This window comes from Sardina pilchardus, chromosome 14 (assembly GCF_963854185.1).
Source record: "Sardina pilchardus chromosome 14, fSarPil1.1, whole genome shotgun sequence".
Lineage (NCBI taxonomy): Eukaryota > Metazoa > Chordata > Actinopteri > Clupeiformes > Clupeidae > Sardina > Sardina pilchardus.
The window spans coordinates 10,048,204-10,066,996 of record NC_085007.1 but is presented as its reverse complement, the minus strand read 5'-3'; the positions used below and the strand labels follow the sequence as shown (position 1 = coordinate 10,066,996).

The 18,793-nt window shown below is 47.2% G+C and overlaps 2 protein-coding genes across 4 annotated transcripts in view; both read right to left on the bottom strand.

Annotated features, from left to right (window-relative positions):
* Nucleotides 1-394: 394 nt before the first annotated feature.
* Nucleotides 395-3,937, bottom strand: tmem174 (transmembrane protein 174). The gene is made up of 2 exons (XM_062554498.1): nucleotides 3,090-3,937; nucleotides 395-1,140 (listed from the first exon to the last, which is right to left on the bottom strand). Exons 1-2 carry the CDS (start codon nucleotides 3,833-3,835, stop codon nucleotides 1,011-1,013), a joined length of 876 nt encoding a protein of 291 aa, XP_062410482.1. The 5' UTR covers nucleotides 3,836-3,937; the 3' UTR covers nucleotides 395-1,010.
* Nucleotides 3,938-13,071: 9,134 nt separating this feature from the next.
* Nucleotides 13,072-18,793, bottom strand: part of fcho2 (FCH and mu domain containing endocytic adaptor 2) — a 66,790-nt gene continuing 61,068 nt past the window's right edge. For all 3 annotated transcript variants that reach the window (XM_062554463.1, XM_062554465.1, XM_062554464.1), the window contains 4 exons: nucleotides 18,553-18,752; nucleotides 17,524-17,588; nucleotides 17,232-17,396; nucleotides 13,072-16,904 (listed from right to left, as the gene is read on the bottom strand). In XM_062554463.1, coding sequence (XP_062410447.1) covers nucleotides 16,882-16,904; nucleotides 17,232-17,396; nucleotides 17,524-17,588; nucleotides 18,553-18,752 — 453 coding nt within the window. In that variant the 3' untranslated portion in view covers nucleotides 13,072-16,881. The remainder of the gene's footprint in view (nucleotides 16,905-17,231; nucleotides 17,397-17,523; nucleotides 17,589-18,552; nucleotides 18,753-18,793) is intronic.

Here is an 18,793-nt window from a genome sequence, read left to right as displayed (position 1 = left end):
ATGCCCATTTTGAATAATTCACTGGTCGTTTAGGGCGCACTTTTTCTCCTCTTAGTTTTAAAATGTTTTTCCTCTTGCCCAGCTCCATCTCATCGATTCCTTCACTATTTCCGCCCCCCTGTGGTCTGCGTAACATTTGTGTGCAGGCGGATCCCGTACAGCCTATGCCCGGAGGAGTGCACTCTGCCTCGGCCACTCGGCATCTGTGTCCCCGGTGTCGGCTATGCATCTGGAGCGGTGAAGTATTATCAGACCACCTCTTATCAAAATAAAGACCAGGTAATTTTTCTAATCAGTTTATCAGTGTCCACTGTCATGGTTATTAAAAATACTGGACGATATTGCTTGACATCTTGGCAGTTAAAAGTGCAATGAGTTAAGACAGCGTTTTTGATGTCAGAAATAGACGTGGGCTACTATTCTCTTTGTTTCTGGACTTTTATTGTCAGATCTCAAAGAAAAATAATGCATTAAATGCAATAGTTTTTGGAGAGACATTTCCCCCCAGTTTCTTCAGATTAGGGGAATTCTTGTAGTCCTCTATTTGAAATATTTTAATTTTGGGCATCCAAGAACACTATTGCTTCAGACCTTAAAATTGGTGAAAATGCTCCAACACCAACACACACTGCCCCTCTACAAAACCACAGCCATCAGTCTCATTTAAAAGTTAATATGCAACAGTCATTTGTGTTAGTGCTTTCAAACACTCTATTTATAAACGTTGAAACCCTTTGGAACAGTAGAGGAAGCAGTTTGAAGTTCAAAGTGTAGCATGAAGGTGCCAATGGGCAGTGTCTCAGCTATGGGATTCTTAATCCCGTCGGGTATATCATTAGACAAGGCTCTCCGCATGTCAATGAACTTGCACAACACTGGACCTCACGGTCCACCAGCACACACAAAGATACAAAAAAGTTTGTGGTTGGCGGATATAAAATATACTGTACATATATAAATATTTATGTAAAAACATACAGTATATTATTTATTTGTTTGAACAAAAAGGCTCAGGTGTGATTGTCACTGGGCAGAGATGGGTAGAGATCTTCATAAGCTGGCGGAGAGACACAGTCCAGCGCATCTTCATCATAAGCCTCATTCTTTTCCTCCTCTTCCTCATCTCTCTCTGTGGGAACCCTGAGGCACATGAGAGCAACATCAGCACCCAGACACACATTTTGTCAGAGCACAATCATCTGCTAAGTCATATGCTATTCAAGTCATACACAACCACTTGCTAAGTCATATGCTTTTCAAGTTACACAGTACACAATCACTTGCTAAGCCGTATGTTATTCAATTCAAACGCAATCACCTGCTAAGTCATATGTTTTTCAATTCATACGCAATCTCCTGCTAAGTCATATGTTTTTCAATTCATACACAATCACCTGTTAAGTTCAATTCATGCGCATCCACTGGCTGCATAGTATATGCTAACCGTATGGAGCGTTCCCTGTGGTCCTCATCTGAACTGACTCTCCCTGCAATCATTGGCTGAGGTGGGTCCCGCATTAACCAGGAAGTTAAAGATTGCTCTGGAGGGGGATGTTGAGGGCCAGTACAAACTCTTCTTAATGGGACACTTCACCGATTAGCATTAGGCTTTGTATATTTAGAAAACCAGTCATTGTTTTTGAATGGTCGTGCATCATTCCCTCAGTTTGCCTTGAGATGGGAGAAATACGGATTCCAATGTTGGACTTCCTGCTTTAAATGATGTAAAAATCATCATTTTACATCATTGAAAGCAGGAAGTCCTATTCATGGGTTTCATTGAAATCCGTATTTCTTCTATCTCAAGGAAAACTGAGGGAATGATGCACGACCATTCAAAAACATGACTGGTTTTCTAAAGATACAAAGCTTAATGCTAATCGGTGAAGTGTCCCTTTAAGAATCACATACACCTTAAAGGTACTGTGGGCAATTTGCTCCGTGTTTCCCCGAAGTGTGCGCACAACAGCCCAACAAAGTACAGCCTGCCCTCCCCGGTTGCCAAGGTGATTGGCCGGGGTTGTTTATGGCTCTGTCTGAGACACTTTTGTTGGTGTCTTTGTTTGTTGTAGCCACAACTGTGTACAAACACCAGAGTTTTCTCAGTGCAAACACTCAACAGACAGCTAAAGCACTGTGAGAAGCAATTGGCTGAAGTTGACACAAAGTGTATCAGATTCACACACCTCACCTCTAATGTTTGACAGTCACACACTGCACCTTTAATGCTGGGCAAGACCTCAAAGTGAAGATGGTACCAGTGATGGCTGTTACACTAGCTGCCCCACTACCTCCCAGCACAACATTACACCGTATATCTACGCACTAACCCATCTCACTCTGAAAGATATTTTAATATAACGTAACGTAATAGAAGTCATTGAACCTTCACTGCATTCATTATAGTCATTACACCATCAAGGTCATATTTTTTGGGACCTTTTTCTTTTCTCTTTTCCTTTCATTTACATGCATGCCTTTTGCTTCTGTAGTGGGTTTTATTTCTTTTGTTACTAACAGTCTGTTTTATCTTAAAGTCTATTGCTTGTAAACATCTAGCCTGCCTATTGGACACCAGATGGAAATTAGCCCTTGGGCTACAATCTGGCATGTTTACATATATGTACATGTATGTATATGTTCATTAATGTGCAATGTCCTGAACAAATAAAGTAAAGTAAAGTAAAGTAGTCAAGAAGCTCAACTCCCAGGCTTGATGTAAGACCTCTATTGGATCAGTCTATCCATTTGAAAAAAGTCACCTTATTTCATGACATCTGGGGGAGCTCAACACAGCGTCCAAATGTACGGTCTAGGAAGCAATGCTGTGCCCCAGCAGGTAAAAACAAGTGTGTGTGTGTGTGTGTGTGTGTGTGAGGAGTGTGTGTTTGAAGAGTAAGTAAGTGAGGAGTGTATGTTTGAGGATGAGTGTTTGAGTAGTGAGTGTGTGAGGAGTGTGTGATTGAGGAGAGTGTGTGTGTGTAAGGACTGGAGAGAGTGGGTCCGGAGTGTGTGTTTGAGAAGTGAGTGGGTGAGGAGTGTGTGTTAGAGCAGTGTGTGTTTGGGGGAGAGAATGGGGTGGCAGGTACCTGCTTTCCCGCCGGCTGGGCGGTGGCTGGGCGGTGGGCACGAGGCTGGCACTGCGGCTCTGAGCTGGACGCTCTAGCGGGCACACACTGCAGTACTGCGGCGGACTGTGGGCAGTGCCCGGACCGCCCAGGACGCCCGGCTCCTGCATGACCGACGCGTAGGGGGGCGGGATGTACTGGACCACCGTGGCGCGGTGGAACGTGATTGGCTGGTTGATGCCGGCGAAGACGAACGATTGGTTGCGTGACAGCTCGCCGTCCTCGGCCCCTCTTCCCCCTCTTCCTCCTCCTCCTCCTCCACCTCCTCCGTCGTCCTGCTCCCGCCGACCGCAGGCCAGGCAGGAGAGCATCCCGAACTTGCAGACGCTGATGAAGACGAAGGTGCCGCCGACCGACAGCAGCACGGGCCCCAGGAACTGCGTCCACTCGAAGGCGTGGCTCTGGTCGTAGTTGATCCAGCCCATGGCCGTGAAGGTCATTCCCACCAGGCCCAGGAACAGGCCCGAGAACAGCAGCGTGGCTCCCGTCTTGTCCTGGTCCGACACGCTGCCGTCCAGCCGGCCCTGCGGAGAGCCGGGCAGCGAGGTCGTCACGGTGAGGCCCGGGTCAACAGGGTCCGGGTGGCGACGGCGGCCGGGACTGGAGTCCGGACTGGACTGACCCGCGCCGGGGTCTGCTTCGATCGCCCCGGCGGCCTGGGCCACGGTCATGGCTTTCCACAGGTCCTTAAGTCCGAAGCGTTTCATCGCAGCGGCTTCTTCGTGTGCCCGTCAGGTGTAGTGGGGGTCAGTAGTGTGGTTGTGTCCAGCGCAGCGTCGCGGGGAGGGTGTCTGACCGGTCTCCTCTCTGCAGGGGATTGAGAAACATTCAGTGTGTCTGCTAAGGAGGCAGTTCAGAGGCCTGGTTAAACGTTAACGCACGTCCTTGGCTGTGTATACAGTACTACCTGCTCAACACTTTCATCAATCATTGTATCTTAAAACTCACCCAAGGTGTGAAGGGACATGTGCTTAGTGTTTGGTCAATTCTAATTAGGCCCAGTGTGGTCTTTTTTTAAAACCTAAGAGGCTAAGAGGATCCAGACATCTAAGAAGTATGTTTTATTTATTTATTTTTTTTAAAAACGTTGTTGTTAAAAGTCTATCAGACTGACCTTTGAACTTTAAGCTAACAGGTGCGTTGCAGCGGATACATTCTAAAATATGCAATACAAGACAAATGTTTTGGTAAAACTCAATGGACCGTGTCAGATGAGTAAAATTCCAAATGTGGCGGCGCCTGCGTCAATAATTACCTCTCGTGAGCACACACCGTTCGTTCGTTCGTTCATGGAGAGTAGGAGAAAGGTGCGCTGGAGCGCGCTGACCGGATTGTGCGATGCCTGTGCGCGCGGGGAGAGGGAGAGGTATACGCACGCACGCACGCACGCACTCACACAAGAGACCATGGAACGCGAGCCCGCAATCCATCTTGTCAAATATCATTTCACACCGCCGCGTCTCAAGCCGCTCTGTTATACATAACTTATCACCGCGAGCCCACACTGCAACGGTTAAAACAATCGTTCTCGCACGTCAGGCCGGAGAAGGCTTTTAAAAACACGCCGGGAATCACGCAATAACGTGTCACCGAGAGAGCGCGACGGGCTTTTGGCTGCGAACAGAGAGACAGGCGGAGAGATGAAAAGGCAGGGAGATGTGGAAGGAAGTACGAGAGGGCGGGAGGTGCCGCCTCACACGCAGACTCAACACTTTTTACACGCAGGGCAGAACGGAGCGAAGCAGAGAGCTGGGCTGGTGAACAGCGGCGTCCCTGCCTGATAACTATTTCACTTCCATTGTGCGGGATCGCCTGACACAAATGAACAGAGGAAAAGTCTGGAGACTGCGCAGTAAAGCCCATCCTTACAGTTAAACACCAGTCCATCTCAGAGTGGTGTTGCACTTCAGCTAATGTTGCCCTTAGGCGTGTGTGCTGCTATTTGAGCAGGTAGGCTACATGCATATAGAGTACATCAACAATCAACAACCCTCCAAAACACACACACACACACACACACACACACACACACACAAACTAAACTAAACTAAAGCCCGTCCACACTTTTGTCTTGGACATGTATAATTATTCAAACTGCATATGTCTGTTCAATTCCGAGTTACCATTGAATCATGTTTGTGTACGGCGTATAAAACACACCTACTCTCATTGATAATTTATCCTGCAACGCAAACACACCAAGTTGCCAACACGCAGACATGCAAACATGTTTTTATGGCGCATGCTAAAGCAGTCTGCCGGTTTCCCCGGAGACCCGCGCTCGCATGTGTAAAAGCGCACGCGGTGTGAATCGCGTGTAGCACGGCCACTGAACAGAGGTGTGGTGCCACTCGCCATTTCAGAGACACGGGGGAGACAAACAACACACACACACACACACACACACACACACACACACACACACACACACGCACACTTGGGGGTGGGGAGCTATATGGACGAATGAGTAAAAACAGGTCTACAAATATTTTTCTACTCACAAACACACCCACGCAACGAATGTGTATGCACTAAAACCCACTCCAGATGCATTAGCCTAGTAAAGTTTGCAAGAACAGTGACCCTGTATGCTCAAAAAAACAAAGAATGGCAATCACAGTTCACACAATCACATGTGCGCCCGCCTGCCTGCCCGCGCACGCACACACACACACACACGCACACACACACGCGCACACACACACGCGCACACACACACACACGCACACACACACACACACACACACACACACCTGCTGTTTGTAAGCATTCATCCACTGATTCCATCCATGTTGACTGTATGTTTACCATAGAAATAGCAAAACCACATGCCCACACACAAACACAGACAGACAGACACACACACACAGCACATACTGCATTCATGCCAGTGCTCTGCCAAGCTTGGCCACACACTAACACACACACACACACACACATTACACTGCTACAGGGAGATGTGCCAGGCTCCATGACACTGAACAGGGCACCATTAGGCCACTGCATGAGCGTGCCACCATGCCAAGCTGTCCGAGCCATGCCAAGCAAACTACTACTGTGCAGTGTACTGCCAGCCCAGGTCATGCCAACCTCACTAATACTGCACAGACCCAAGCCACGTCACAATATCTATCACTGAACAGGTTCAAGTCATGCCAAACCAAGAGGGTGCGGCCGCAAGCCATAACAAACTAACGGAGACCACACGTGTTAACGTCAGCTGACGGTCAACACCAATCATGCCAGTACTGAAAAGGAGGGTGATAAAGCCATGCCAGGCTAGCCCTCCACCCACACCATGGACATGCCCAACACACACACCGTGCACATCTTCGCTCTTCTCGTTTAGTTTACTTTCATTTCGTTTCGTTTCATCTCGTTTCGTTCTCGTTCATTTGTGCTCACTTCAAAGCTATTCTAACTTACTGAGGTTCTAAAGAATAACCTGTGCCCGCTGTTCTAGAGCACCAGCTGTGCCCGCTGTTCTAGAGCACCAGCTGTGCCCACTGTTCTAGAGCAACAGTTGTGCCCGCTGTTCTAGAGTACCAACCTGTGCCCACTGTTCTAGAGCACCAGAAGCACCCACTGTTCTAGAGTACCAACTGTGCTCCTCTGTTCTAGAGCACCAGCTGTGCCCGCTGTTCTAGAGTACCAGCTGTGCCCACTATACTAGAGCACCAGCTGTGCCCACTGTTCTAGAGCACCAACCTGGGCCTAGTGTTCTACAACATAGCTCTCTGTCCTAGAGCATCAAGCTTTTTCCATTGTTCTAAAGCATCCGGCTGTGTCCACTGTTCTACCACATAAAGCTTGGCCCTCTGTTCAAGAGCATCGAGCTTTGCCTACTGCTCTAACGCACCGAGCTGTGCCCACTATTCCAGGGCACCGAGCTGTGCCCACTGCCAATACACCAGAGCCGTTTTACTCTGAATGACCCCGTCCTGTCGAGAAGACGGCACCGAGGGAGATGTGAAGGAAATGGACGCCACAGAGAGTGTGTTTAAATGAGCAATCCAGCGCTGGAGTCGGACAGACTCTTTCAATTAAGACAAGTCCAAATATTTATGATGGGAACATTTCCGCAGTGTGTGTCCGTGCATGTGTGCGCTCACAGATAGGGAGCTTTGAATGGTGGTTGTGGAATCAGTGTGTGTGTGTGTGTGTGTGTGTGTGTGTGTGTGTGTGATCAGGGCAATGAATGTTTGTTTACTGGAGTATGCTTTTTTTCGCTGGATGGCTGGGGTGAGTTTACTGCAAGCGTGTCTGTGTTTGTGTTTGCATGACGTATATGAATGTGTGTATGCTTATGTATGTAGGTGTGTGTGTGTGTGTGTGGTGTTCTCAACTGCACTGAAATGATGTGCTGAGTTGGGTTGGCTCTTTCCTCCTGGGACCGATGATTCATCGTGTCAAAGGTAACAGCCCCCCCCCTCCCCCCTCCCTCTCTGATATTCCACTCCTCCTCTCACTCTCCTCTTTATTCCGTCTCTCATTTCTCCTGGCTCCCATCTCTCTGGTTCCCATTTCCTCTGTGTTTGCGCTCACCAGTCCTCTTCACCAAGAACCTTGCTGGCTGAAAAAAGATCCCTGCGCCCAGATGTCATATTTTTGATTCTCAGGACAAAGAAAAGAGCCTCGAGAGAAGCTTCCTCGGTCTCTCCCCTCGCTCTCCCTCTAATGGGGACCATGACGACCACATGAAGCGCTTCCTGGTGGGCGGCGGTTTCATGTGAGCTCTGGAACAAATAAATAAATTAATAAAAATAATAAATAAAAGAAGCAAGCCGTACCCCTGAGGAAGGGCTCACGGAGAGAGGTGGTGGTGAGCGTGAGGGCGATGGTTCCATTTCAATACCGCAGTCAGACCTACACACACACACACACACACACACACACACACACACACACAAACATATACACACACACAACCATTTTGGTAAACAAAGCAGTTATAAACATGTATATACTCAGTCTCACACACACACACAGACATACCAACTTAAACATGTTCACACACATTCAAACACGGAGATATAGCTTCATGTGCACACACAAATCTCTCTCACACACACACACACACACACACACTACTCACACCAACACACACCCTCCCCTTCCGCCCCATCTCCATGCTGAGAGTTCAGTGCTGCACAAAGACCTAGGTTGCACGCTAACCTTCATGGGGCGTCCTGCCTGCCATCATCGCAAGCCAAGGATGGAGGCGGGGGATGTGTGTGTGTGTGTGGGGAGAGGGATAGGGGTGGGGGTGGGGGGGTTTGCTTTTATCGGTTCACTGTGGCACGCTCTTTTCCTCCTCTTCCTGTGTCCCTCTTTCTCTCTCCTTCCATCTCTCTCTCTCTCCCTCTCTCTCTCTCTCTCTTCCAGTTCATCAGAGCAATTCACTGAGCCCCACCTAATGAAATCATACTCTGGCCTCACCCCCAAGCCACTGCTCAACCAATCAGTGCTGCATAATAACCATGACCACTCACTCATCAGCCAATCACCTCAGAGCAGTGAGCAGCGACCCCCCCCCCCCCCCCACCACCCCTTACTCCGTACCCCCTCTGGTTTCAGACAGAGCCTGGGCCTTCCTGCTCTGGCCTGCCAATCATCTCAGGGTCCAGTCTCAGCGAGGGCTTTTAGGAGGGAGACATGGCGCTTGACGTCGTCTGACATTGGCACCGCCGAAGTGTCACTCGAGAGCCACAGGCGACAGCTGAGTGTTGATCTCATTGTTCCAACACTTCCGTTCCACAGTACAAAACCCCAAACACACCGTACCTGCAGGAATAGGAATGTGTGTGTGTGTGTGTGTGTGTGTGTGTGTGTGTGTGTGTGTGTGCGTGTGAGTGAGTGAGTGCAAGTGAGTGAGTGAGAGACAGAGAGAAGCAGAGAACCAGAATAATTGGTCTAATGCATGTCAACTGGTCCAATTCATCAAAGCATATAATGCACACACGCACGCACACACGCGCACACACACACGCACACACACACACACACACACGCACACACACACACACACACACACGAGCACAGACGCACACACACAGGAAATAAAGCTCTGTGTATGTATGTACCCATGTCTTTTTTTCCTCCCTCATGTTTGGTAATGGCCTTCTGTCCTCGGAGTCCTGCCGAGGGCCTGGGGGCGCGCGTGTGTGATCCAAACACGCAGACATTTACCTGGAGTCCTGCTCTGCTCTCATGTGAGAGCCACATTAGCCCTAAAGAGCAGCAGACTGCGGGGCTACTGCGACCTGACACACACACACACACACACACACACACACACAGTACTCCTGCCCGGCTCATGGAGCGGTAGGGGGGGTGGTTGTGTGTGTGTGCGTGTGTGTGTGGGGGGGTCGGGCTAGACAGAACCCGGGGGAAGGGTGGGTCCAAGAGCATCATGGGAGTTAATGTGTGGTAATTCCCCAATGACCCCCCCCCCCTCCATTCCACCCCCCCACCGGCCTGCTGATAAATCACCAATGACGTGCCTCAGTTCGCCCAGCACGGAAGGCCATGCTCTCGTTCTCTCCCTCTCTCGCTCTCTTCCTCTCTCGTTCTCTCCCTCTCTCTCTCTCCCTCTCTCGCTCTCTCCCTCTCTCCTCACGGCTTTCTGCTGAACCGCCGCTTCGCTCGCCAGCGCCATTAGAACACGGGGAACGGTACCACCACCGCAGGACACGCAAGACTATTCACACGACTTTAATACACGCCTATAATGCGCTCTCACACACGCACACACACACACACACACACACACACACACACACACACACACACACACACAGTCCTTGGTCAGTGTTTGAGATCAGAGAGGAAGAATGATGATGAGGGAAAATAATGAAGGGGATACAGACAAACAGAGAAACATAAAAATAAAGAAGACGAGAAGAGAAGAAAGAAGAAGAATAGAATGACAGTGATACAGGGAGAGAGAGAAGAGAGTGATGTGGGAGAGGCAGAAGGAGAAGAGAATGATGGAGTGATGGTGGGAGAGGGAGAAGTCAGACGTCGCCTCAGAGGAGCTGGTCTAGGCTGCCCAAGCTTCTGCAGCTGCCGTGTCACTCAAGACAGCCAATCAGGACAAGCCGTTGCTGTAATACATGTCGGCAGATGGCCAATTGTATCAATGCCAACCCGTAAATGGATTGGAGAGATGCCACACACATACACACACACACACACACACACACACATCAAATACACACACACCACTAAGGTTTAGCGTGGCTTTATGAAAACACAATTTAATTGTTGGCCATGGTACTTGAATGCACATCGCTAACATATGGCCAAGTATCATCATGAGAAGAACAACAAGCATCGTCAAGATGTTTGCAAGGTGTCTTTGTGATGTCACAATAACAGTTTCCAAGATGTCCTGTGACATCATCTTTATAACTCGTTCCATACGTAGCCGCAGGACGAGAGCTAATGAGACAGAGGGTGGCATTTCTAGAGTCTAACCCCCCAAGCACAACGTCCATTTTTTTGTAGTCACAGACATGCGATTCCTTTCGTAAAATTGATAATCCATTGCAATTATACTGGCAAATTCAGGAATGCTCCTAATTTGATAATCCAGTTGGACTATGTTGAATGTCTAGTTATTTGAGTAGAGTTGAAAGGCAATTATTATCTACTCATTCCATTTCATTTACCTTATCACATGTGATGAATAAAGCCAGTTAGAGTTGGGTCCTCAAAAAAGCCTTTGGGGATGCCTACAGGCAGCTTTAATTAAATGTTTAGAAAATAAATGCAAAAATATAAAAACAGATTGCAATCCTTGGACAAGATAGTAAATATATTGGCCTATGAATATAATCTGTTTAAATGTGAATTGTGTTTCCCTCATATAACAACAACAATAGGAACAACAACAACAACAAATAACAGTCATAGATTAAGTCTGGCAGCTGTACCCTTTCAAATCCGTAAACCAAACCATGAAATATGACCAATAAGAGAAAGGTACAGAAGAGGTAGGCAGTGGTGGCATTTACCCACCTGCAAATACAAACTCTAGGACAGGAGGGGAAGTGACCGAAAGTGTACGGAAAAAAAAATCATAGAAATCGCCACAAGATAGGTAAGATTGCAGCAAAAGCAAGGGGGCAGTGGGGGAGGGCTCGATAAGAAGAAGCTTTCCGCTGGTAAACCTTCACTTGTGTCTTGTGTCCGACATACCCCTAGAAGACACAATGATAGGGTGGAGAGCCAAGTTGTATAGGACACAAAATATAAATAAATACAAATAAAAACAAAAATGTCACTCGTTAATAAGTGACACATGTAGAAGAGAGAAAGAAGAAAACGACGCAGACAGAGTAACCTCGTGTCTTCTGCAGCAGCAGCAGCAGCCATACAGCCGCTCTGTTTGTTCAGATGGTTCTGCTCATGTTAGCGGGGGGAGGACGGGTCGGGGGAGGCGACGTCAGCACCAAACGGACCGTAAACAGAAGTGATGTCGCTCTCCAGTAACTCTCTCCAACCGGCCCTTGGAGTCCCTAAGCAAACAGGGCCGTGACAAGCAGACAGAGAAGAAAACTACAGTGCTCACTCAATCGCACGCTGACCTCCCAGACCTCAGAGCGAAAAGCGTACAGTCTGTTTGAAATGATTCCAGGCCATATCCCCCCCCAACCCCCCTCCAACTGATCCACCCGCCTTTGGTCGGTCAGGGAGCAGGTCTGTAGGGGGGTGGTGAGAACTACTGCAGCGTTGGCCACAGAGGTGTTGCGAAAGAAGCCAGGAGAGTGTGCTGCCTCAATGGAACTGATCTCGCTCTACTGTGAACTCACATGGAACAACAGAGAGAGAGAGAGACAGAGAGAGAGAGAGAGATAAACGAGAGGAGAGATGTCTTAAGTTATCCAAGGGAGAGCTGTCTGAGTGATTCAAGCAAATATACTCTTTTGTTTGGCCCAAAAGGAAAAAAAAAACATGGATAAATCAACCACTAAATTGTGCATCTGCTCCAGTCTGGTTATCACCAGACGAAGCTCAATCTTTTAAGACTGAGCTTTAGTCTGGGGAGTCTGCTCTGTATTTTCTACTGCACAAGAGACGTATTCAACGGGCGTAGCGCAAATTATTCAATACGCAACTGGAAAGTCCTTCAACCAATCAGACCAACGATTCGGGTGCACCAGGTGGATAAGCCAGTTTGTGATTGGTCCCCACAGATTTGTAATGGAAGTAAGATAGAAAAATTTGGAGGTTTCCAGCCTGAGCGGAGCTTACCCAGTCTACATCTGCTCTGCAAAAATGATACAATCTAAAATGCCCTGTTTTGTTTCAGCTTTAAATCACAAATTGGGGTAAAACAAACGCATTCGAAGCTTAACTTCACCTGCTGGACAGTGTTGGCCTGTCCAGAGAGAGAGAGGCTGACTGTAGCTGCAGCTTCAGTCGGTCAGAAACACGAAACGAGGTCCTCCAAGGGTCAGTAGGTAAAATCTCCACTCAGGGAGGGAAAAAAGGAAAAATTTTAAGGGGAAAAAATAGGCTGATGGCTGACTGCAGAGCTGCACTCTGTCTTAATGAGCAAGTATGCTGTGCTCTCTGCCCTGGACATGGGCAGGGACACAGGGTCTTCATTTTAGATGCTGCCTGCCTCGACGTCTGTGTGTGTGTGTGTGTGTGTGTGTGTGTGTGTGCTGCCCGTCACTCTCAGGTCATCAGCACCACTACAGCAGGCCGAACTTTTGTCCTTAAAAAGCAAGTTATGCAAGAATGTGTGTGTGTTCATATGACTGTGCTCTAATTTATTTTATTTTTTTTCCAATCTTCCGAGCATGCTGCTAGCTAAAGACATCAAAATATGAGACATGGGAATAATAAGGCAACTATCAATTTCAACCACAAAAAAAAACCCCATCAAAGTTGTGTACAAATTAAATAATGAGGCAACCACACTGTTATGATGTAGTTTTATATTTGTATATATTTATATATTACACATTTATTACAGACAAAATGAAATCAAAGTGAAGACAAAAAGTGGCAGATATATTTGTAAAAATGTACAAGAAAACAAAAAAAAATCATTTATACAGGTTGTCTTTTTTTTCCGCTTTTCGCTCTTCAACAAACATAAAAACCAGGAGACAAAACCAGACGAGGGAGAAGACTACCGCAACAGTGAAAGAGTGAGTGATTTACAAGAAAAGAAAAATCAAAAAGAGAGAAAAAAAAAGCCTTTGAGTTTTCACTGGATGTGTGTGTGCCAGCAAGAACCAGCTTGCTAAACACACACTGTACATATATTCCGTTGTGTGTGGGGACTGAAAACCCACGCTGCTCATATATTCCGTTGTGTGTGGGGATTGAGTGCGACACACACATCACCATCTGGACATCACCTGACCCTGATCCTGTACAGATCCCACATCTCAGCTATCCGCAGGCACACACTCTCTCTGACACACACACACACACAGCTGATATCAGTCTCAGCTCAGTGTCATACCCGTACGCACACACACACACACACACACACACACAGCTGATATCAGTCTCAGCTCAGTGTCATACTAGCACGCAAGCGCCCACACACACACACACACACAAAACCAGCTGACTGACTGAGACAAACCCTCCCGCCATCAAATCCTTGTGTGGGCCAGAATTGCCTCCACTTAGACTGCACTGCAACACAGACACTTAAAAACCCATCAGTCAGGGACATCTTTAAAAGCTCCCATTAAAACGGGACCAACAGGACCACAGGCACAGTTGCCGATTCCCTGGGACCAGCACAGCGGTGGCGTGAGTTCAACTTCTCGTCGACTTCCCTCTCACTCATTTTTTACCACAACAAAAATAATGGTGTGAGTTCAATTCATTTTCCCTACAGCACGGGCTAAGCAAAGGGGGTCCTTGGGATTATTTAACGGTTAAAAGAGGAGATTCTAACCTCCTTTCAAGAATAAAGGCTTGCTGGATTATCCGTACAAAGTAGGCTACCCGCCACCTCACGCTACACTTTGCCCAACCACCCACATTCAACGATGGCAAAAAGCTAGAAAACCTTCAAAAAAGCTGACTTTCCTATGCATGTGTGTGCGTGAACATAAATACTGAATGTATGAGTGACTGAGTGAGTGTGTGTGTGTGTGTATGTGTGTGTGTGTGTACTAATCACATAATTCACAAAGCTTCTCCCAATTTCAGTTGTGGCACAAGGTCTGGGAAGCTCTTAGGATGGAGGTCCTCGCATGAAGATAAGGCAAGATGGCCGCCCCAGTTTAGGACTGAGCTACTGTAAAGGCAGAGTTGACCACTTCAGGTTCTGCTGGTAACAAGACAACACCAATGCTACACCACAGACGGACCCCAGACAACAGACAAGACTATCAACAGGCTCCGCAAACAGATCAGGCCTGGGACTGAGACTGGCTCACAGCTCTGAGGAGATCCACCGCAGGGTCACAGATCAGCCGGGAACTATGGGATAGTGCCTATCGCACTACAGGAGGTCGTCTGCAGTGACTCTGTTCACCAAGTTGTCCCAAACACATGAGGGAAGTCACTTGACTCAAGTCCAGGTGTGGAGGCAGTGTTGTCTTCCAAAGAAGACTAGAGGCTATTACGATAACCAGCCGATATGCTTCTCCCAGATTTCAGCTGAGGACTTCAAGACGTTACGAAAACTATTTTTTTTTTTTTAGATGTAGATAAAAGGCACTGATTTCAGTGGTGCTATTTTTTTGTCTAGTCTTCTGAAATAGTCCACAAGGTAGGTTGGTCTTTTTTCCCAAACAGCTGACCAAGAAGTCTCAGCTGAGTGTCTCTGGTGGAATACCTTCATTGCTCCACATAAAAGACTTAAGGGATGCTGGTGCTTTAGCTTGTTGTTGTTATCTGTCTACAAAAAGGCTATGGGGTGTTGAACTGTTTACAGTACACAGCTATGTGTAAAATGTGTGTTTCCGTCCATCCATTGATACAAGCCTTTACATCAAGGCTTCTCTCTTCGCATTGGAGTTGTATTTTTCGAGCTTCCCTTCATCATCCTCCTTCTCTCTTTTCTATCTCTCTCTCTCTCTCCTTCATTTTCTCATCTTTCCATCTCAAGAGTGACCCAGTGAGTTAAGGCTGGGGAGATGTGACAGGTGTGCACAGGTGTGTGCGCAGGTGAATACAGGTGAGTGAGCTCAGGCGTTCACAGAGCAAGTCTGTGTCTTGGCACTTGGGACTCGGAGAATGGTGAAACGATCAGAAGCCAACCTAAGTGGCCCTAGCACCTAACGCACAACTCCAGCACAGGAAACACAAGACAGCGCCCCCTGTGGGTTCTGGTTAAATCAAGAATAAGAATAGAATAGAGAACTATTCGTTATGTACTGTTTAGGAACAAAGAGAGGAGTCAACATTTTCCCTTCAACATCCAAGAAAATACGAACGGGCACTGGCACATGATAAGTAAAGACAGAGAGACACACAGAGGAGAAATGGCAGAGAGACAGGATGGAAAAAAGAAAACAAAAAGAGAAAATGAATGTGCTTGTTTCTCTGCTGTGCTTAGCTGTATAAAAGGTGTTTTGTAGCGTAGAAAGAGGTTCTTATCAAAAAGTGTTTGTACTGTAGGTGTAGAAAAGAGGCACTGGGGTCAGTGATGCGGGTTGTTTTTGCTTGGTCTCGTAATGACACGACCCAGATAGGAAGTACAGAGCTGGGCCACAGCTGGACCAGACGTGGGCCTTGTGTGGCCCCATGATCCGTCGCTATCGGGTAAGAGCCCTTCACAGGAGAAACCCAGTTCACTGCCCAAAGCTTCTACCTGCATTGCACATGGTGGTGGTGGTGATGACGACGACACAAGAGAGATAAGAAGAAAAACAAACAACAAACAAACAAATAAACAAACAAACAAAAAGTTCTGTAGTTCATTAGATGCTGATAGGTGCGGCTAAGCGCCGCCAGCCCTCTTTAGTTTCCATGGCAATGCACCTCTGGTGTCTTCTATGAAAGACTGTGGCCATCGGAAACGGTCAAAAGACAAAACAGGAAGAGGCTTTTCTAAAGACAGGGAGTAGCAAACACATGTATCGAAAGAGCACAAAGTGGTGTTTGTTTAAGAAACGTGATTTAAATTCTGTCCTGTTTTATAAATTTACCTCACCAAGCCCTGTGGTTAACACAACGTTCATAAACACAAACAGAAACAAACAATTTTCTATCAAAATGGCCGGAAGGATTGTTAGTGCAGTATTTTTTTTGTTTGTTTGTTTGTTTGCTTTCTTTTCAACGATACGCAGCACATTTACATTGATCCTTATTACACTTATTTGTTAACTATACATATCAAAACAAGCCCTACCATTTTGACTTTATGAAAGCCCGAGTAGATCACAGAAAGTATTAAAGATTTTTTTCTCTTTTGTTTTTCAATTATTAAAATTTCCTGACATTCTATTTCTTTTTTTTTTTTTTTTTTTTAATGCTTTATCCTCCTCTTTCTTCTTCCGCAGACAGCCTCCACAGGGATCAGTGCCTCTAACCTTCTCTGTGCCCAAGACGAGGGGCATATGGGAGAGTGAGGGTTGGGGTAACGGGGGGGTGGGAAGGGTAAAAGTGTTCAAGAGGGTGGGGTGGGGTGGGGGGGGGGGTGAGGTGTGTAAGGTCCAATGCCCCCCTCCCACAAAGACAGGATGACGACGATGGACAAAAAAAGTAGAGATAAAAAAACAACTCCTCGAGAGGCTGTCTGTTTGGGTGCACCTCTGATGTCCACTCAGCAGTCCGCCATGTAGCGCCCTGTTGGAAAGCACGCGCACACACACACACACACACACACACACACACACACACACACACACACACACACACACACACACACACACACACACACACACACACACACACACACACACACACACACACACACACACACACACACACACACACACACACACACACACACACACACACACACAGTCATTTAAATGGTTTTACTTGGATTCCCAGATAAGATGAAATAATCAACAAGATCCAAATTTGTCTGACGCTGCATTCCCAGACATATCACTGAACGAACACACAAACACCCAAACACACCCCCACCCACCCATACACACTACTCACCTGTGGCAAACCTCTTCTTGTTGAGGGAGAGCCGGTATCCGGCCCCCAGAAGCTCCAGGTCTGCGCCGGACAGCGTGCTGCCCTCACTGACGAACTGCACCGCCAGAGTCGCCGGGGTGGACGGACCGTCCGACAGCTCAAACTTCGCCCTCAGAGAGCCTGACCCTGGACACACACACACACACACACGCACGCAAGCAAACACACATACGACAGGCCATTAGTCAACTGCTCAGAGTGCCTTATAAGAGCATTGTGTCTTTCCCAGCAGGGTGTGAAACCTCAAACTAACCTTCATCCTCTGACTTCTCCGAGATATCGCCCAGTTTCCATAGCGACTTATTCTGTTCCGCATTCCTGTTTGGAGAGAACCAGAGAGAGAAATCAACGCGGACATCAGAGTCCGACCCAACATTTTATTTGGGATGGATCACCATAAACAATCAAACAAAAACATCTGTTGACAGTGTTGACAAAACAGACGTCAGGATTTAGGGGTTAGGGCCAGGAAACTTCTGTAGGGATTAGCTGACAGCCAGCTGACAGCTCCTCGAGAGTTAGGTTGAGTTGACAACGTATTTTGAAAGTTTAACGAATATCTGCTAAACATGTGTCTCCACTGATTACTGTTGACGAGCTATCGCAATGGAAGTCATACACAATCGGGACTGATGCAACGCTGAGGCTCAAGCAGTGAAAGAGCGGGCCGCATATCATATCTTATTCTAATCTCTCGTCAAAGGTCTAAAGATGCCAAGACTCTGTGAGTCAACGAGGCACAACACCAAAAACATGCCTGTGGATTTGAGATGCTCAATTAAAACTGTTCTTTTATGTTCTTTAAATACAAGTATGCTTTTTCTTTCCTTCTTGCTTAGAAAATAATACTGATGCAAAACATATTCTCTTGTTACTATATGATGTTGCTATTCCCACATGTACGTCTCTGAGGTATAGAGGCCTATTACAGGACCGTATACAACAAAGGAATATACAAATAAAATATCAAAACAAGTTCTTTCAAATCTTACTAAATATTGCTAATGATTAAAAGGTGTTCCCTCATGATGAAATAACAATACTCTTCACTATCAGTAAGCATGTAAAAGAACTAAGAAGTACAAGTCAACTAAATATGAAATAATGGAAAAAATATATAAAGCGATAATAAATCTTTATATCTCTGTGCTCTGCTGTAATGCCCGTGTGTGTGCAATATAAGGGATTGGCAGCAATGCCTGTGTGTGTGTATGTGTGTGTGTGTGTGTGTGTGTGTGTGTGTGTGTGTGTGTGTGTGTGTCTGCTGCCGTGCAGGTCGTACCAGATGGCCGCGGGCAGCGACTGCATGTTGGTGACACCTCCGTCGACGGGCACCAGGACCTGGACGTTGGCGAGCGTGCCCGGGTGCCCCATGGCCTCGGGGTTGTAGCGGAAGTCCACGCGCAGGTCCGTGGTGGTCTCGGCGCACTTCCAGTACACCGCCAGGTTCAGGGGGGTCGACTGGATCCCGTTAGCGTTCACCTGAGCAGACGAGAGAGACGGGGACGGTCAGGTCAGGTCAG